At 41.7% G+C, this 18,842-nt stretch overlaps 1 protein-coding gene across 1 annotated transcript in view; it reads left to right on the plus strand.

Moving 5' to 3' along the window:
- Positions 1–150: 150 nt before the first annotated feature.
- kctd16b (potassium channel tetramerization domain containing 16b) overlaps positions 151–18,842 on the plus strand; it is a gene marked incomplete at both ends in the record, with an annotated part of 68,323 nt that continues 49,631 nt past the window's right edge. Inside the window, one exon of the mRNA XM_079214484.1 lies at positions 151–988. Within this exon, the coding sequence (XP_079070610.1) occupies positions 151–988 (838 nt within the window). The remainder of the gene's footprint in view (positions 989–18,842) is intronic.

The raw sequence follows: 18,842 nt of genomic DNA on the forward strand, positions 1-18,842 counted from the left end.
GTTGTAGGGTGAAGTTGGAGGCCCCGAATCAACACAAAATAACCGAGGACATAGCTGAGGAACTTTTAACATCCTGAGCCATCGGTTTTTTTTTGCGGCTCCTTTTTTGATACTTGCTGTATTGGGTGTGTAGCCTGTTTCGAGCTATTCATGACGGAAACGATGGCGCTGAGTGGGAACTGTAGGACTAACACCAAAGAGCAAGCGTCGGTTCAGAACAGTTTCCCAGATGTTGTTGAATTAAACGTCGGGGGCCAGGTTTATTACACGCGTCACTCAACTTTGGTGGGGACGCCGAATTCATTACTCGGCAAGCTATTCTCTTCTAAAAAAGATGCATCTAATGACTTGGCGCGAGACCCCAAGGGCCGTTATTTCATCGACCGAGACGGTTTTCTATTCCGGTATGTGTTGGACTACCTCCGAGACAGGCAAGTCGTTCTCCCGGACCACTTCCCGGAGAAAGGGAGGCTCAGGAAAGAGGCGGAATATTTCCAATTGCCCGACTTAGTGAAGCTCCTGACCCCTGACGATATCAAGCACAGCCCGGACGACTACTTCCACAGCGACTATGAAGATGGGTCCCAGGGCAGTGATCACCGACAGTGTCCGCCCTCCTCTCTTGTCCCCGCGGACAGAAAGAGCGGCTTCATTACGGTGGGGTACCGGGGGTCGTGCACCATGGGCCGAGAGACCCAGACGGACGCCAAGTTTAGGAGGGTGCCTCGGATACTGATATGCGGTCGGGTGGCCCTCGCCAAAGAAGTTTTCGGGGAGACCCTGAACGAGAGTCGGGATCCGGACAGGACCCCGGATCGGTACACCTCCAGGTTTTACCTCAAGTTCAAGCACCTGGAGAGGTCTTTTGACATGCTGTCGGAGTGTGGTTTCCAAATGGTGGCCTGCAACTCGTCAGTCACAGCCTCGTTTGTCAACCAGCACACAGAGGACAAGATCTGGTCAAGCTACACAGAATACGTCTTCTACCGTAAGTGACACCTTGGCTTTAATTATCACAGTGGGTCAGCGTTCACGTGCACGGGCACACAAAGTTAGTCACCGCTAGGAGGCGCACTTGTTTTGCTGGTCCTGTGTGTGAGAGAGACATTTCGTGATAAGGCTGAATGGGCGTTTCTAGCACAGGACATCCCCTATTTTGAATGATGTGGGTGTACTGAACACTTCAGTGTGGTGGCTGCTGGAGATAGTGGGATCAAAGCTGCTTCCAGCTGTTTATTTGACCTACAGTTTCTGAATTGTTGTAACTTTTGTTAACTTTTTAAAAGAAGCATATGCTACATTTCCATGCAAACACAAACGCAGAGTCAAACTTACACATGCCGAATAAGCGGAATACGTTTTGTCTGAGCCTTGTTGGACAAAACTAATTAGAGATCACTCCTGGTAATTGGGGTTAAGCCAAGGTGGCGCTATCTCTCTCTGGAAGCGATGCAACCTTATCAGCAAACGCATAAATGAAGGACTATACTTCATGTTCTGATCACTGTGTGTTCAAATCTATTACAGCATGTTGCAGTATTTTGTACTCTCTCACAGGCTAGTTTATGTTTCATAAGATTTAACTAGATTTTGATAATTTGCCTTCCATCTGAGACACGGCAATAGTCAGAGCAATCATTTGTCAATGCTTGCCATTTCTCATCTTGGTGCAATTTTCTACTCCACCTCCTGTCTCCTTTCATCCATCCCATCCTTTCAACTTCTTGCATTTCCTTCTGGCTTTTTTGATTCATTTTGTTTCTTCATCTTTGCTCACTGACTGGTAGGAATCTGGAAAGATCAGTAGTGAGGAAGAGTTTGGGACTTTTTTAAATTAGTTTGCATAAGATTTTATGAAGCGACAGAATAATCCATATTCTCTGATATAATCTATCCCAAATTTGATTGCTGCTATAAAATAGACACTGCCATAAAATATACACTATATGTGCTTAGCTCTACCTGTGCACCACTTGGATGCTATAGCAAATACAAAACTAACCATAAGTAATCAATTCATCAATCAATCGGACACTTACTTAACTGTATTGAAGTGCTGCAATAAATTAAACCTCTTTTGGCTTTCCAAGATAGTTGCAGCTCTTTGTTTTTCTGTAAATGTCTTTTTTTCACAAAAATGTGTTGTGTTTTGTGATGTTTTTTTTATTTAAAAATGTCCAAACATTAAATGAAGTCTCATTACATAACTGAGATACAGTAGCTGCCAATAAAACCTGAGAGGCTGCCAACAGTGCAGAGATCAATGTGTCAAGGCAGCTACCATGATATGTCTTAATAGCGTAGAGTAATAGTTTCTCTCAAAGATACTGTTTTTAAAAACATGGCTTATTTTCCCTTAAAATATCGCGATTTGAAAAAAATATTACATACTTTTCTCTAGTAATACTTGTTTCACTGAAATATGTGGGACTCAGTAGGTGTGAGTTGCAGTGTTATTTGAATGCAATACTGTAGTTTGTTTTTTTGTATTGATGCAGTGGAAACATTTTTTCCACACATCTAACCCTTTTTTTGTTTTTACTACTGGCTTTGCTGCATGAATTCAGTGCCCAAGCTTCCAGATGTTTGGCAAGTAAATTCCATTATGTTGCACATATCCTTAAAATGATAATTTTGTAGTTTGTCATGTAAGAATAGTTATGTTCATGACGTTATAGTGTTATCTGTACATCCCCCAAATAATACTTGTTATTCATTTTGTTCCAAAATGTTTTTGAAATGACTGGGATGGGGGCCAGGACCACTGGTTAGAAACCACTAAGCCATGCAGTCACCACCACTTTAGGAAAAACCAATGCCAGCCCCATAAATCACATAAGTCAAAAGATCACATGGCCACAGAGCAAACATGAGTAAAAAAGAAAAACATACGAGAGCGGTCCGCTGAGCTGGCTCCATTTTAAATGAGCTCTGCATTAATGGCCTGCATGAATCTGCTACAATGACTGGATGGCTCTTATAACCCCCAGAAGTAGCACTAACAAGCCAAATCAAGTGGTGGTGGGGCTACTGACACACACCACACGTACACATGCACGCACGCACACACGCACGCACGCACCTTGCTTATGCAATATCTGGCAGTGTGTCTGTAGGCTGCCGCTGCAGGCTTCTCCTTTCTTGCTGGCAAACAACAACTGCTTCCTGGCTTTGTTGACAAATGTTCAGCTTGTTAGAGGGCGCACTCTCGAAGGCGAGGGCACAGTGGCAGATGTGTTGGGCCTATATCTCAATATATGCGGCCACACAAAAGTCTATATGCACTCACACAGAAGCAAAAGTGCACACAGAAGCTTTAGGAACCCAGGCACAATCACAGAGGTGCACACACATGAACACAGGTTTGGCGTGCGCACACACAAACAAAATCGTGCAGGGACTTTGTTAAATGCTGCAGTCACGCAGTGGATTAAATGTAGTCACTGACATTCTCTTGTTTATCTGGCACATTTTTGGCGAGCCTCTCCCTTCTCCCCATCCTCCCTCTTCCTCGCCTTCCTTCTCTCGTCTCTCCTTCTCCTTTCATGTCTTCTCATTTTGCTCTAGTCAATCATACCCGGCTTTCCTCTCTCGTCTCGGTCCCCAGCCTCCCTCTTTCCAGCTTTATTTTGCTCCATGCGCTGCAGGGGCAAAGGAGCAGCGCGGCGGCACCAGTTGCCTTTACATGCCTCGCTGCTCCGTCACGCCTCCTGTCTCGCTTCTTATTCATATCTCAGCCTGTCCATCTCCATGATTGTTTGTTTACCCTCGTCTTCGTCGGTCTCATTCTACATTTTAACCTTTTGTCTGCCTCTTTGTGTTTGCGCCTCTCCTTATTGTACATATGTCAACGAGTCTGTCTTTCTCATTTGTTTTCTCATTTGCAGTCTATTGGCCATATTCAACATCTTAAGGCCTTGGGCAGGTTTTAGACAACACTGAGCTTTTCGTCAAGATTAGGGAAGCTCTTTTCTATCCAACTTGACAATGCCCCTGCGTACAAAGAGAGATCCCTGAAGATATGATTTTCCCATCTTGCCTTGACCTTAACCTCACTGATCATTTTAGGATTAATTGGAACGTCAGCTGTGAGCAATGCCTTATCCCAACATCGGTGGCCAACCACACTAATGCTTTTGTGGCTGAAAGGAAGCTAATCCTTGCAGCTAGACTCCCACATCTTGTGGAATGCCTTCCAAAAGGGGTGGAGGCTGTTTGGTGTTGGTGCCCATTATTTTGGAATGAGATGTGCAACAACCACACATGGGTGTAATGCGCATCTGTTCACACACTTTTGATATATTTGATGTGCTGAAAAGTATAACATCATCGACAAGAAGCTGTCATCAGCATTTACTAATGCTGATGGTTGTTAGTGGTAGCCAATCATCTGCCATTAACATTAACTCTGCTTTTGCCTGCTTGACAGTTAGCAAGCGAATATGACCAAAACCTTGCTGTTTGTTTAGGTCACAGCAATCTATGTTTTCAGGTGTCTCATTATTATACATTTAAGACACAATTTAGGCCTTCATGTGGCCTCTATAATGAAGCCATACATGTTTAGAGTAAAGTGCACAACAACAGTAACTCACTTTCATTTCCAATTTGACTGACACATTTCATGTGTTTTATTGCCAGAAGCCTGAACCACCTTTATCTCTTTAAATCCTCTTTTTGCTTGTTGTCTATTTCCCTGGATCTTACACTACTGTTATTACACCCATCAATATTCAAATTCAGGATAGCCTCTATGATCTCAGAGGGGAAATATAGTTATTAACCTCATCAGCTTCTACAGGTGTTCTACAGCTAATATGACCTTGATATGATGACCAGCCCCTATTGTCCATGATTTCTAAATAATCATCATCATCTGACGCGCTTTCAGATGCGTTTGAGGGACAACGAGACTGCAGGACCTCAAAGCACAGAGAAAAATTCAAGAAAAAATAGCCGTTGCTTTCTCGCAATACTTTATAAACAGTAAAGTCCTACTACTGGAAGATTCGTACAGTCTCTACGGTTACATACGTGATACTTTGATAATTGTTTTTAAATGTAGTCCATCGTTTCTCTTCTCACAAGGTTTACAATACTTTAGCCGTTTAAATTTATTAGATCGGACCTGTGGTTGATAATCTAGAAGTGTTTGAGTTTTTTAAAACTCACTTCCTCATTTTCGAAAAATCAGTAAAAAAAAGCTCCGGGCATGGCTCGAGTGACTGATAATGAATCATCACTGTTGACAGTTGGTTCTGGTATTCGCCCCAGAGCCAGACAGAACCTACTGCAACAGAGCCATTGAACAGCATCTGTGTGGCAAAAACAAGATATCTTTGCTGAAAGGATAGAAAAATCTCTATTTTATTTTGGCTGAGGATGTATTTTCCCAGGCTTTATTTTTTCATACCTCAGTCGAACATGCCAGAGTGAAGTGTGTGTCATTACAAATGGTCATTTTCATACGACCATGTGTGCTGGTGTGTGACACACTGTGCGACACACTGTGCCATTAGCTTGTTACACGCAGATGGGTAACTCCTTGTGTAGCAAATGTGTTTTGGCAGGTGGGAAACAAGGGGCCGTGGTTATAGTAATGTATTTGTGTGTGTGTGTGTGTGTGTGTGTGTGTGTGTGTGTGTGTGTGTGTGTTTGTGTGTGTGTTAACGCGTGACCCATGTTGCAATACCTGAGGCATTTGCACACCCGTTGAGCCGCTGGCTAAACACACCTGCACACCAAACAACCCCTCACACACACACACACACACACACACACACACACACACACACACACACACACACACACACACACACACACACACACACACACACACACACACACACACCACTTTCAGACACACGCACGCACACTCCTCACCATATGAAACTACATCACACTCATTCTGCGAGATGTTCTCGGCCCCGTCGGTGACGCGACATTAGCAGCGGTGGTCCCATGCTGCAGGCCTGTAGGAAGTGATTAGCCGAGAAGCAGACAGGCCGTGACAGCTCTGAGGAGAGTCTTGATAGGGACAGCTGCTACCCTGGCCTCAGCTCCACTGGGGAGACCACCACCACCACACACCTCAACCATGCATTACTCAGGCTGAGACAAAAAGGAAGGAGAGAGGAGCCGTTAGACAACACTGTTTGATTTATGAAAGAAGAAAAAAATACTGCTATTCTTTTTACGGCTGCTTCTGTTACTATGACTACTGGTGATGCTACTTCTTTGATACCACGGCCATTACAATTCCACTACAACCAGTGGTGCTTTGTTCACCTAAGTACTGCTATTTTTAATACTCCTAGAAACACTAGATTGCTCAAAGTGCTGCCAATATTACAGTGCCATTACTTTAACATCAGTACTGCTAATACAAGCACATGTGTCTCTACAGCACACTACTTTGTGTTGTTAAAGATTTCACCTCACACCTTTACATTTTGTGTAAATAAGACCTAACTCCACGCCTGTAGAGAGAGAGAGAGAGAGAGACAAACAGAAAGTACTCAAAACCGCCTCTGTGGTAGCTCACGCTACAGTAGGTGACTCCAGGAGAACATTTTGATGGCTCACTCATACAGTCACAAGATGAAAAAAATACCAGCGTCACTGTAGCGGCTGGTAATTATTTACATTACAGGAATACCTCTAAAAAAATGTTATTTGAAAAGATGATCCATATCTAGGCTTTTTACGGGTGTGCTGATTGTGTACGCAATCTGGGTGATGCTTTACGGATTGGTAAGTAGTCAAGTAGTTCCTTTCATTATGTTGCTGCCTTTCATATAATACGCTGCTTTGGAGAGTTAGATAATACTTCCGCGAGCTTCTCTTTTTGTCCAGTAAGAATCAGAGCTGCAGCGTTTTTTACAAGCTTCAGGGGAGAAAGAGCATTTTGACTGAGTCAGAAATGCAGAAGGTTGAAGGGAAACAAAAGAACGGATGACCCTATCTCCTCCTCACCGAAACATTCAAAACTGCTTTCCACTGGGAATATTCTTCAAATAGAAGAAACTACACTGAATACAGTAACATTAAAGCAGGTGACTGATAAGGGATGAAAAGTGAGTCCTTTCAGGGAAATAAACCTAAAATTACCATATCTTAAAACAATATATTTGTGATTTTGCATAAGAGCTCATACTGGGAGGTGTGGGTTGGGTTGTATGAAAGTGGAGGACAGTAAAGAAGAAATAATGGATAATGGGCAAGTGGGTCGTATGGAAAGAAGACAGACTTCCTGTTTGTCTAGCATCCCATTGACCTTCTCCCTTAGAAGATTAGTGTAGTTACAAAGCGTAGATTCCCATAATCCCCGGCCTCTGGAGGATATGGTGAACTACAGGGCTCTGGGAGAGAGAATGAGATAGAGAGAGATGGAGAGAGGAAGAGAAAGAGAAAAAGAAAATAGAGTGAACACCGGAGCGTCGACAACAAGCTCCCCTCAGCGACTCCCTCTTCTCCTTGCCGTCTATCAGCCCATTTTCTCCTCCTCTGTGACTCTTGACACTCTATTCTCTCTGCGGTGGCAGGCACAGTTGATATAATGCTGATGCTTTTCCCCTGTTGTGTTGGAATAAGTGCTCTGCGGTGCGACGAGGTGTGGAGCGTTGCCATAATGACAGAAACTGCAGCTGGAGAGGCTCCTCGCTCAACCCACCGGCTGGCTGCTGCAATGCATCAATGCTTTAATAGTCCCGCTATGCGCGAGCCAAGATTGTCTGGAAACTCCGTGTTAAGGAAGCACAGAATTCCCATCACATCAGTAATTGCATCACCTAATCAAACCAGAGGCTGTCCACCGTGGGAGTGCATGTCACAGTTCAGATTAAAGCTTGCTGGCATTTATTAAGTTTGTTGTAAATTTCCCAAACAGCAGATCTCATGCAAAAGAGGACCTATATCCTGAGAATAATATCAGTTCAAACACCTAACTTCTGATTGCGGTATTGTTTTGAGATATCATGACAGGCCAACAAAGTAGGAAGTTTCCATTGGAGAAACTTTTTCTGTGGAGTCTTTGCTTCACTAGTTTGTGGTTTTCTTTCTTCTTGTTCTCTCAGTTAGTTCAGTGCCTCATTTACTTCTACCGGGACCTTCATTCATCTTCATCAGTCTAAAGATAGTGTGACTGATGAAACTGTCAATATTCAGACTATTAGTATTTTTTTTCACATTTTGATCGTGTTTTTGATCGTTCTGTATTCCACTGTGCCTCATTAGAATCACACACTGTCACTCACACAGCAGTGGTCCCCAGCTTGATCGAGCATATGGTCATACTGCTGTAATTTCGTTCCACAGTGCTTTATAGCTTCCTAGGGCAGAATGTCTCTGGCATTTCATTTGTAAGTGGCAATGAAGTCCTAATGTCTATTAAGAAAGCGAGAGGCACAAATATCACAACTCCAGAGGAAATTAACTCCAAAGGAAATCACTGAAACCACCAATGGTAACATGTGGTAAAAGCCTAGTCCTGATGTTTCATAGAAATTTGAATTTTGAATTTTTCAACACAGGCTCCCTTCCAGATTACAGTTAAAACAATTTATAACAAATGTTGATTATCACATAGGACTGTATACGATGATGAATTTTCAATTGTTTTATAGTCTTTAGCATGACACCAGGCAAGTGGTGTATAAAGTACCCAAAAGACGTACTTGAGTAAAAGTAAAGATACCTTACTGGAAAACAGTGGCGGGCCATTGGTTTTCTCCCTACGCCTTCAGTGGATCAGCTGTTCGGCGCACATCCTAGCTGACCGTCACCATGTGTTTAACCGGCATAGAGAGAAACAGAGGTGGAATCTGATTGGATAAGAGCGTTAAGCAGAGCGCTTAAGCAGCTGCCTGCGAGCAGACAGAAGCAGACAGACCAGGCAGGAGGAACAGACAAGACATGAGCTGGTCTATGAGAAAATAAGATAATAGGGAAAGATAATTATAATACATGTAGTATATTTGTGAAAAACAATTAAATTATATGAAGGAGTTGTAACAGTGTGTTTATAAGTATGCTCATTCGGCCCTGGGTCCCAGGCTGCACAGAAAGAATGAATGAAAAAATTATAATAATCAAGGCCAGAAAGATGTTTTATTTTGAATTGACCGGCTACATTCATCTGTGCGTAACCTCAGATGGAACATCTTGACACATGTCAAGAGGTTACATGATACGTTACCCTAAAAATTAATCTTAAAAGTCTGTTTCAACTCTGCCGGTGTTCTGGATTAAAGCCAAGGCAGAGTATCCTAAAATCGCCAAAAAAGCTCTGAAAATCTGCTTCCACTTCAACATCCTGTCTTTTTGAAGCGGGTTATGAGTTAAGGAGTAGACAGGACATAAAGGTCTAAGTTACGGAGTCGACTGGACATAAAGAACACACGTCGGGTGTCGTTGTCTCCCGTCACCCCGAGATGTGAAAATATTGTCTTCACGTAACTGGTTCGTGGTGCAAAAAAGGTTTGGGAGCGCTGGACTACAGGATGTAAAGGGCAAATGCATAATATTGTGAGTCTGTGTTCCACCACAGTCCCGATGTTTTTTTTCTTCTAAAGATAGATTTTATTTTCAGCGAGTAACGAAGGTTTCAGGGGAAATGTATCAAAGTAAAAATATCAGTTTTCTTTGCAAAATGTAGTGAAGTAAAAGTTAAAGGCAACAGAAATATAAATAAAGTAAAGATGACTTAAGTACAATAACGAAGTACTTCTACTTTGTTTCTACTATACACCACTGCACCAGGCAGTACCTGAAGTTATTCCACGGCAGAGGATTATTCAAAACTCCAATACTGTGCCTCATTAGTAATCCCTCGGTGTCATTTACAAGTACTCAGCTGCTTGCTAGAGCACACTGTCATCACCATTTCATTTCTAAGTGGCTGTGAAGCTCCCTGTCCATTAAAGCACACACAAAAAATATTCTCGATCTGTAGACACACTATCTGTGTGCATATATATCAGCAATATCTCTGACTTTTCTGTGGAATCACTTCTACCTATTAATATAAAGCAAGGACAGAAAGTTTTAAATCTTACGACCCATTTTGACTTGGATTTTGTTTAATTCTTCTGGATTCACACCGAGCACACATTATTCGATTATATTAATTAATACACCACATGGTACCTATGAGACGCATCACTACATCGGAAACCAAGCTTGGTTAAAAAGAGTACTCCACTGATCCCTGTACTCCTACAACAATGACAGAATAATGTAGACTGTTTTCAAAGAAAGGACAGAAAAGATCTGTAGGCAGAGGGGAAGAGAGGTCTACAGAGGTCTGGGGAGCTCACTGCTTTCCAACTCTCTGCACCAATTTTCTTTCATTTTCAATCCTGTAGTGTTCAACACCAACTGACGTTGCCTCGAGTCACTTGTCAGATTTTGCGCTGCTCTCTCTGAAGCAACAAAAAGCTTTATGCAACAATAACATGGCGGATGTGTTGGAGGGTGTTTTGACGATAGATTTGTGGAGCATAGAGTATCCCATATTGGATGACGCTTAATGGGGACAAACCCGAGTCAGAACCATGGCTGTCAAAAATCAAGTTTGAATGAATTATTACCAACATGTAATCAATCAATTGAATGCACACCATTTGGCTCACTGGGTTCATGCACAACGCAAGAAGGCAGTGACGACAGTCCTAAACTATGTTGACATTGTACTGATCCTTTAAGGTGCCTCCTTTAGCTGCCTCACTTAACCTTTCAATTCACTGATGTCACTGTGAGAAGCTCGAATTTACCAAAGTCAGGAAATAGCCTCATATTTAGCCCAAAATCACAAATTAAAAATGTGCCTCGGAGAGCTTTACAATCGTACACATACGACATCCCTGTCCTGGGACTTCACATCGGATCAGGAAAAACTGAGTCTGAAAACAGATTTCACATCTTGCAAATTTGCAAGATGTATGCCAGCAGTCATTGGGAGTTGGCTGGACTAAAACTTGGAGAGTTTTGGAAATGAACCTGTCGTTATAATTCATAACATGGAGACATTGTATAACAGATTTTCACACCATGACCACTTTTTTTTTAATGCGCACTGAATAAAATCAATTCAACAGATCCACGGCAAAGAAAGCCTGTATGAATAAAACAAGGGAAGAATGAGTCCTTGTTTATGACATGAATTGAGATTGTAACAAATAAAGGAGGAAACACCAGAATCAGATTGGTTGGTGTCATCTGGATGTGCTTTATGAAACACACAGGGAGATTTAAAGAGTTAGCGGCTATATAATTGCTGTGTTCTGTTTCGATTTATAGAAAATGAATGTCCGCTATCATCCCATCTCGCCCGCGCTCCTGTTTACTATTCACGGTGTGATGAATAAATGAGTACTGTTCACAGAGGACTGCACAGTCACTGTGGCAGCCACACAGAGGGCCCGGCTGTTTGTTTGCAAAAGTAATGTGTTGCTACCTGGGGTCCTATGTACACGTACTACCTGTATTATAGTCTCCTAACCACACACGCCTGTATTAACTGTGTGTAGATAATGATTTGCTGGCTGTGAAACTGTGTGATTATGGTCTGCAGACAGGAGGTTTGTTAGTAAATTGGTATTGCAGGACAACAGCAAGCGCATCAGGGTGTGAACACTCGACAGGACACACACACACACACACACACACACACACACACACACACACACACACACACACACACACACATATATTATGCACATAAAATCAGACTGCACAGTCTAGCCTAGAGACACATTGTTTACCACAAGATTAACCTGGCTAAAGCTTTAAAGGGATTAGTAAGCAGTATGTGTCTGTCTACAGCAAAACAACCAATGTATCAACACAAACCAGCGCTGTATTTGTGTGTGCAAACCACATGGTCGTACCATACACAGAGAGTCTCGATCTGATCTCTGGAGCGTGGCACGCCTCATTTGTACATGCTCGTCTGTGCTGGGACGAGAAACAAGCAAATGGAGCAAGACAATTGTCAACATCCATCACCTTTAGAAACTAATTAAGTCAATTAAATTTGTTACCGGCTGACATTTAGGTGCAATCATTAGGTTCTCTCCTTCACGCACATACATACAAGCACACATACTACACTTCACACAGGGATTAGAGCAATAATGTTGTTCTCTCATAATGTAATGACGTGTTCTCGTTGAGGAGCAAAGCTCATTCATCATGATTAAAACTATGTGTGTGTTGCATGTGCGTGTTATTGAGTGTGTATCAGGTGGAATAGAGGACATTTTAAGATTGCACGCTCCTGTTTTCATGCAACACCCAATAACAAATGTCACTTTGCCTTTAACTCTCCCTTTGGAAAGGTTATTATATCCTTCTACTTCACTTCTCTTTCACACATGTCCCTCCAGTTTAAATTCCCCTCATCAATACATAATAAAAAAAATTTAAGAGTAAAAGATTTGTCAAAAGATGTGCCAGATTGTGCAAGCAAACAACCTCAAAATCGACTCATATTAAGTTACCAATGAGCCGAACAGAAGATTCAGAATCAATATTCAAGATGTTGGTTGAGGAAAGTTGACTTTGGAAATCCAAATCTTTTTAAAGTTTTTTTTGGGCTCATCTGTTAATACCTTTAACTCCTCATGGGCATTTGAGGGCTTTGCCGTGTTTGGTTTATGAGCCCGTTTTACTGATCAGGTGGTTTGTGTTCTCGCACAAGTACACTTAGAGCATCACAATTCTGTGCTGTTTCATTCACCACATGGGCCTTTTGGATTTTTGTAAAGAAAGTGTCCCGCATACAGCGTGTAATATATTAGATGACACCAAGGGGCACATGGCATTATACACTAGGAGTGAGGGAACATTTATGAGAGCAGAAAGAAGAACAGGAACTTATGGTGAACACACAGACATAGACACAGACACAGACACAAACACTCACACAAACACACACACACACACACACACACACACACACACACACACACACACACACACACACACACACACACACACACACACACATGCACACATACCGTAGAATGTGGTGCAGCTTAATCTCTGGTGATGGCATCAGTGTATCTCTGCCTGTTGGCATTGCAAACTTCTTAATTCTTCATTTTAAAAGCTGTTTAAAAAATGTTCAGTGTAGACAGCCCTGTGTGAAAAAAATCCATCATGGATAACAAACAGGTTTGTAAAAATACAAATAGACTCTCACATTTTGGCTCACTGGCAACCTAGAAATATGTTTTGGATTGAAATCTACAAGTGGGCGTCAAGTATGTATGCCACAAGCGTGTTTTTTCTGATATTTTCTTCTTCTTGTGTCCCACCTTCCTGTTCTGTATCTGATGCTGCTTCTAGCATTTGATTCTCTGCCAGTTGGGTAGATCGGATATTTTTCGGCTTTCTCTGGAGCATTTGAAGCATCAAGGTGTTGTACATGGAGCTCAGCCTTGTGACTTCCGTAAACAAACTCTGGCTGGTGTTTTGCTTATTTCAAACATCTCTCCTGGAGTGCACAAACATCACGCACTGAGGCTGCTGGCAGATGTTTTTGACTGCCTTTGCTGTCACTGCTCGTACAGCTGTGTTTCATATTATATTATATTATTATATATATATATCATTTATTTTACTACAGGCCTTTGTCTCTTACTGTCTTTCCTTCTTTCAGTATACACTTATTCTCTGATTTTTTTCTTCCTGCAAGAGCTTGAGTTTACTGTGATTTGGCTCTCATTTTGTGTACCAGTAAATTGCTTTCAATGTCTTAATCTTAATCTTTCTCTTTCTCTTTATTTGGTTTGTGTCTGTATCTCTTTTTCTCTCCAAGCGCCCGAGGAGTAAAATCAACAGCAGACAAAACAACAGGACTGATTCTTTTCATTCTGTTTCATTTTATATTCTGTTCCTTTCATTCAACACTATTGGCTCCAGTTCTTGTGTTGTTTCTTGACGAGATACCTCATATCTTATCATGGAAAGAGAAGGGGAGACTCACAGCAAGTAAGAGCAATGGAAATAGAGTTATCCTCAGCACAGGAGATGTACGTCTAGGGCAGGGGTGTCAAACTCATTTTAGTGAAGGGGTCACATACTGCCCATTTTGATCTCAAGTGGGCCGGACCAGTAAAATCACAGCATAATAACGTATACATAGCGACAATATTTCTCTATGTTTAAATCATTGGTGAAGCTTTTTGGATGATAAACCCTATTTTAAGGTCTAGAAACTTAAAGAACAAAAATTCAGACATCAACCCACTGTTTATCTGCCTGAGCTCTCCTCTGCAGATGCCCTCGCAGTTGGGCAATATCTTTAGTAATGTCAGTACTCAAATCAATTGTGACTGTTGCTCAATAGTTAGCATGCCCATCTTACAATCAGAGGATTAGTGGTTTGAGCCTCGGCTCAGCTATTTTTTACTTATTTTTTCCAGCAATTTTAACAATTATCCTGCGGGCCGGACTGGACACCCTGACGGGCCGCATCCGGCCTGCGGGCCGTATGTTTGACACCCCTGGTCTAGGGTATGTGGTGCTCTAATATCAAAACTATATAACATAAATACTCAACCTAATTGACCATTCAATTCAGTAGTCCAAGGGACCGTAAAATAAACCTCTAAAGGTCAGCACAAGAAGGATGAGTGGGACTTGGAGTCATTTGTAAGTGGGGCTGGGTTCCTTGTTAGATGTATTCAATACTCAATTAGGAGGCGTTGCTACCCAAGTGTGAAAAGACAAAAGTTGGGGGGAAAAGGTCACATTTTGTACAATTTCTTAAATCCCTCTGGCAACTGTTAAAATGTATGTTATTATATTTTAATTTATTTGCAATATATGACAACTCCCACTGCAAAATAACATCATCAGCTTTGGTTTCTACTACATTAAACTATTGTTTTGGTCGAGAGAAATCTGTCTTTATAATCTGGTGCCTCAATGTGAGCTCTGCGCCTCTATTGTCCAATAGCTGGTGTACATCTTGCCCACATGAAAACAGAGGGGGAGAAATATTCCCCCTGTGGAGTTTCTGATACACAAAGCAATCCCTACAAGACCCCTGTTTTTCCCTAACCTTCAACCTTTGACATGGCAGAGATAATGAGGCCCTAAGGCATTTTGAGTCCCTATTGGCTTCAATGTTTTTGGTGAGAAAGACATTGCACATGCAAGCATAGATGCACATGTATACTCTGTCCTTCATACACACGCACCTTGCAGAATTAATAACAAGAATACCTAAAATCTCAATAGATCCATCCAGTAGCTGAAGCAAACTATGCATGTAGCCTAGACGTCCTTTTCCCCACCCACTTTCTGCAGCCATTTGTAGGAGATCATGAGGTGATTCCAGGCCAGATGGGATATGTAATCCCTCCAGCAAGTTCCAGGTCTGCTCCGGGGTCTCCTATCAGTTGGACGTGCCCAGAATATCTCTACATGGAGGTAACCCAATCAGATATAACTATTTGAACTGATTCCTTTTAATGCAAAGGAGTAGGAGCCCAACTCCAAGCTACTTTTGGATGACTGAGCTCCTCACCCTGTTATATACCTGTGAATTATAGCTATGCCCCAAAATAACTGTTAACATTTTTAAAGGGTGACTTTGGGGCCTTGCTAGGCAACACAATATGTCTTCCTGAGAAAAAGATTACTGAAATTTTCTTCAACCCTCTTGGTGTTGTTTATTAATATTTACAACTGAAATCCAATGTATAGCTACATTTCTGAGGAGATACACATTAGCTACGGTGTAAGCTGCAGACCCTACATATGTATGTAGCCTCCCAAGCAACGGTGTTGCTCCTTGAAGAGAAAGTGTGCTCAATGTACACACTATGTTTATTTACAGGTCTTGGAGAGCAAACTTGCAAATGTAAAAAATAATTATATATATATATATATATATATATATATATATATATTAAAATGCATAACTCCAGTGGCTCCAGAGGGAGGTGTGGAAAGTCGGATGATTTGCCTCAATAAAGCAGGGTATGCTTTAGGTGTGGCTACCTTATGATTGACAGGTCGCTACAATGGTGTTGTACGGTCTGGTTTTCATCTTTAAAGCGACAGTTCATTATAAAAGTAAATGGCTGATATTGGCAATCAAAGATAACTCACAGCAAAACAAAACTAGATTGATACACAGTACACCCTTTTACCCTGTCACAGTATGTTTTCAGTTCATGAAATTGAATTGTAACATTTTTGGTTGCCTAAAATGGTCTTAATCGGCATTGGATGGTGTGGAGCAACATCCCAATGTTATCTTTTAATATCCTGTCACTTTGTTTCTTCTTTAGATATTTGTTGGTTTGCTTTGTGGATTTTGTTATAGTACTGCTTCCACATTATGCCTTTTGAATGCATGTTTAGGATTTTTGTTGCACTCTGTGTTGCTGTTTCTTCTATATTGTCTCTGTGGCAGTGATGTATCTCGTCTTCCCCCTAACACAGAGATAAATGTCTCCTACTTTAACCTTTCAATCTCAGGGTGAAACTGTTAGCCCATATACTTGCATGCGTTTGACACAATCTCCGGTCAGTTATTTAGTGTATGCTACAGACAGTTATGTTACAGGCCTGTCTGTTTGTATTTACTACGACTGTAGTTTATGTTTTCGGGCTGTGCGTGCATGCATTCATGGATATGTTCATCTGAGTCCGATACTGAGTGACCACAGAGGGAGTCTGGGTGACATTCTCATGATGTTGACTAGTTAACACTACAATCCAAACATCCAGAAAAAGAGGCCGGATATTTACACACACACACGCACACACACACGCTCGCACGCGCGCGCGCACACACACACACACACACACACACACACACACACACACACCCTAATGCTTACGGTAAGACAGGAATCCATTATCAATATGGAGTAGACCAGAGAGTGTGAGTGATGTGGTATGAGTGTGTGGGGTGCTAATGTGAATGGATGCCTCTCATATACTGCATGCAGCTACCAGCCAACTGAAGTGATGACTTTGTGCATTCGCGCTGAGCGGAGGACTTCCTTTGATCAACTTGGTTACGGTGTGATGAATGCGAGTCAATACAACTTCATTTTGGGGAGGCGTGGCGCTTGAAGCCTCTGTGGCAGCCGGCCGGATATGATTTATTTTTTATTGAGTTCAAACAACTTCAAAACTGACAGACTGGGTGCAGGTGCTCATTTAATTTCAACTGTTTGGACTTCATTATGACATGTCTGGAGTATTAAAAAGTCACTTGTTTTATCTGTTTTTTCATTAGAACAATGGTTCAGGTATAAGCTTAGATCTGATTGGCTGAGCTGTTGTTATGTTATTCAAGCTGTTGCATGTGTCTGGTGCCCATTCACTTTAGTCATTTGTAAGTATTTTAAACTTAAGCAAAGTAAAACATACAGGGATTCAACTATACCATACTTATTTCGAAACCACTAGGTACATTTAAGGGGAAAATTGTTGTGCAAATTCAATTTCAGGTCATGGTAGATCTCCAAAATGGATTCATTGTACATTTCATGTTTTGGAAGTGGTTGTAACTGCTTAGCGGTGGAGAACGTTTGAGCTACTGTCATTCAGTGAATTAAATGACCACTGAGCAACTGCTAGCCTCTTGGCTAATAACCTTTTAGGACTTTCACTTAGCAGCTCACAGAGAGAATTACTCATTAATTTCCAGTTCACACAAACATCTGGCCAAGACAATTTATATAATCTCTGTCTCTCCTTGAAATTTCCCCCATGCATCCACAGCATTAAATGAACCATAAACTGCAAGGTCATGTGTTATGAAAGAGGGGATCTGATCTGGAATTATCAAGTGATATTTTCACTCCATGCGCTGGCTTTCACTGCTGCTTCATGCGCTCATGGATCATCAGATAAGGCAGCACTCTGACAGGAAAGCTATTGGCTGGCAGTGCATCTGGAGACTCCACCACAGCTCACACTGGCACACATACTGTACACACACAGACACAGACTCTTTGTCCATTTCTATATAATGTACATATAAGCGTAGTGGTTATGGCTGGTCTTTCCACTGTTCAACAATTATCAACTCTGGTTTGAGAGAAGCAACAGATGGAAAAAAAAGAAGTGACCACAGTAACATTTTCATTGTTTTGGGCTGTTTTTAGGGATGCCCCGATTGTCTTTTTTTCAATCAAAGTTTCAATTGAATTTTCAAGTAAAGCTTTACATGTCTGTCTTCATATTTTATGTCCTCACACAAAAAAAATTGTGATTTTGTATTATTGTGGATATATAAATAAATTTAATTCATGCTGCCTCCCTTTTGTGTGTGGCAGATTCACAGTTGAGTCTGTGCAAGTGTGAAAAGTACAACTTCTTCAATGCACTGCCCTCAAAGGTCGCTTGAAGATTTAAAATCTACCTTCACTTCTTGGTGCCAGAGGCTACACCCGGGATCCAGTAGGCCATTGTGAAAATGATGAGTCTTGTTTTCACCAGTGTTCATTTTAAGGCAGCCTGAAAGCATCCACAAAAAACTCTTCCATACAGAACCTTTCAGAGAGACATGACCTTGAGGTTTGCCTGAAAATGATTTTTCACAGCCGCTTTCAGGGTGGGGGCTTTGAAGTCGGGATTGTTCTGGCTAAAACGTACGTCATGTCTTTTGTACATTATGATGCCAGGGCTGATGGCTCCAGGAAATGTCTGGTCCCAAATGGAATTCTGTATTGAATTCAATTTATGTGTGTCTCGCCGTGCTTTAGGGACCTCTATAGTTTCATAGCATAAAGTGAAAGAGATATATAGTACGGATGATTTATCCTGATATTGCTGCATCCGGGTTGGGGTTAGCTGCTTTTTGATAT

Source organism: Taurulus bubalis (genome assembly GCF_910589615.1).
Source record: "Taurulus bubalis genome assembly, chromosome: 2".
NCBI lineage: Eukaryota > Metazoa > Chordata > Actinopteri > Perciformes > Cottidae > Taurulus > Taurulus bubalis.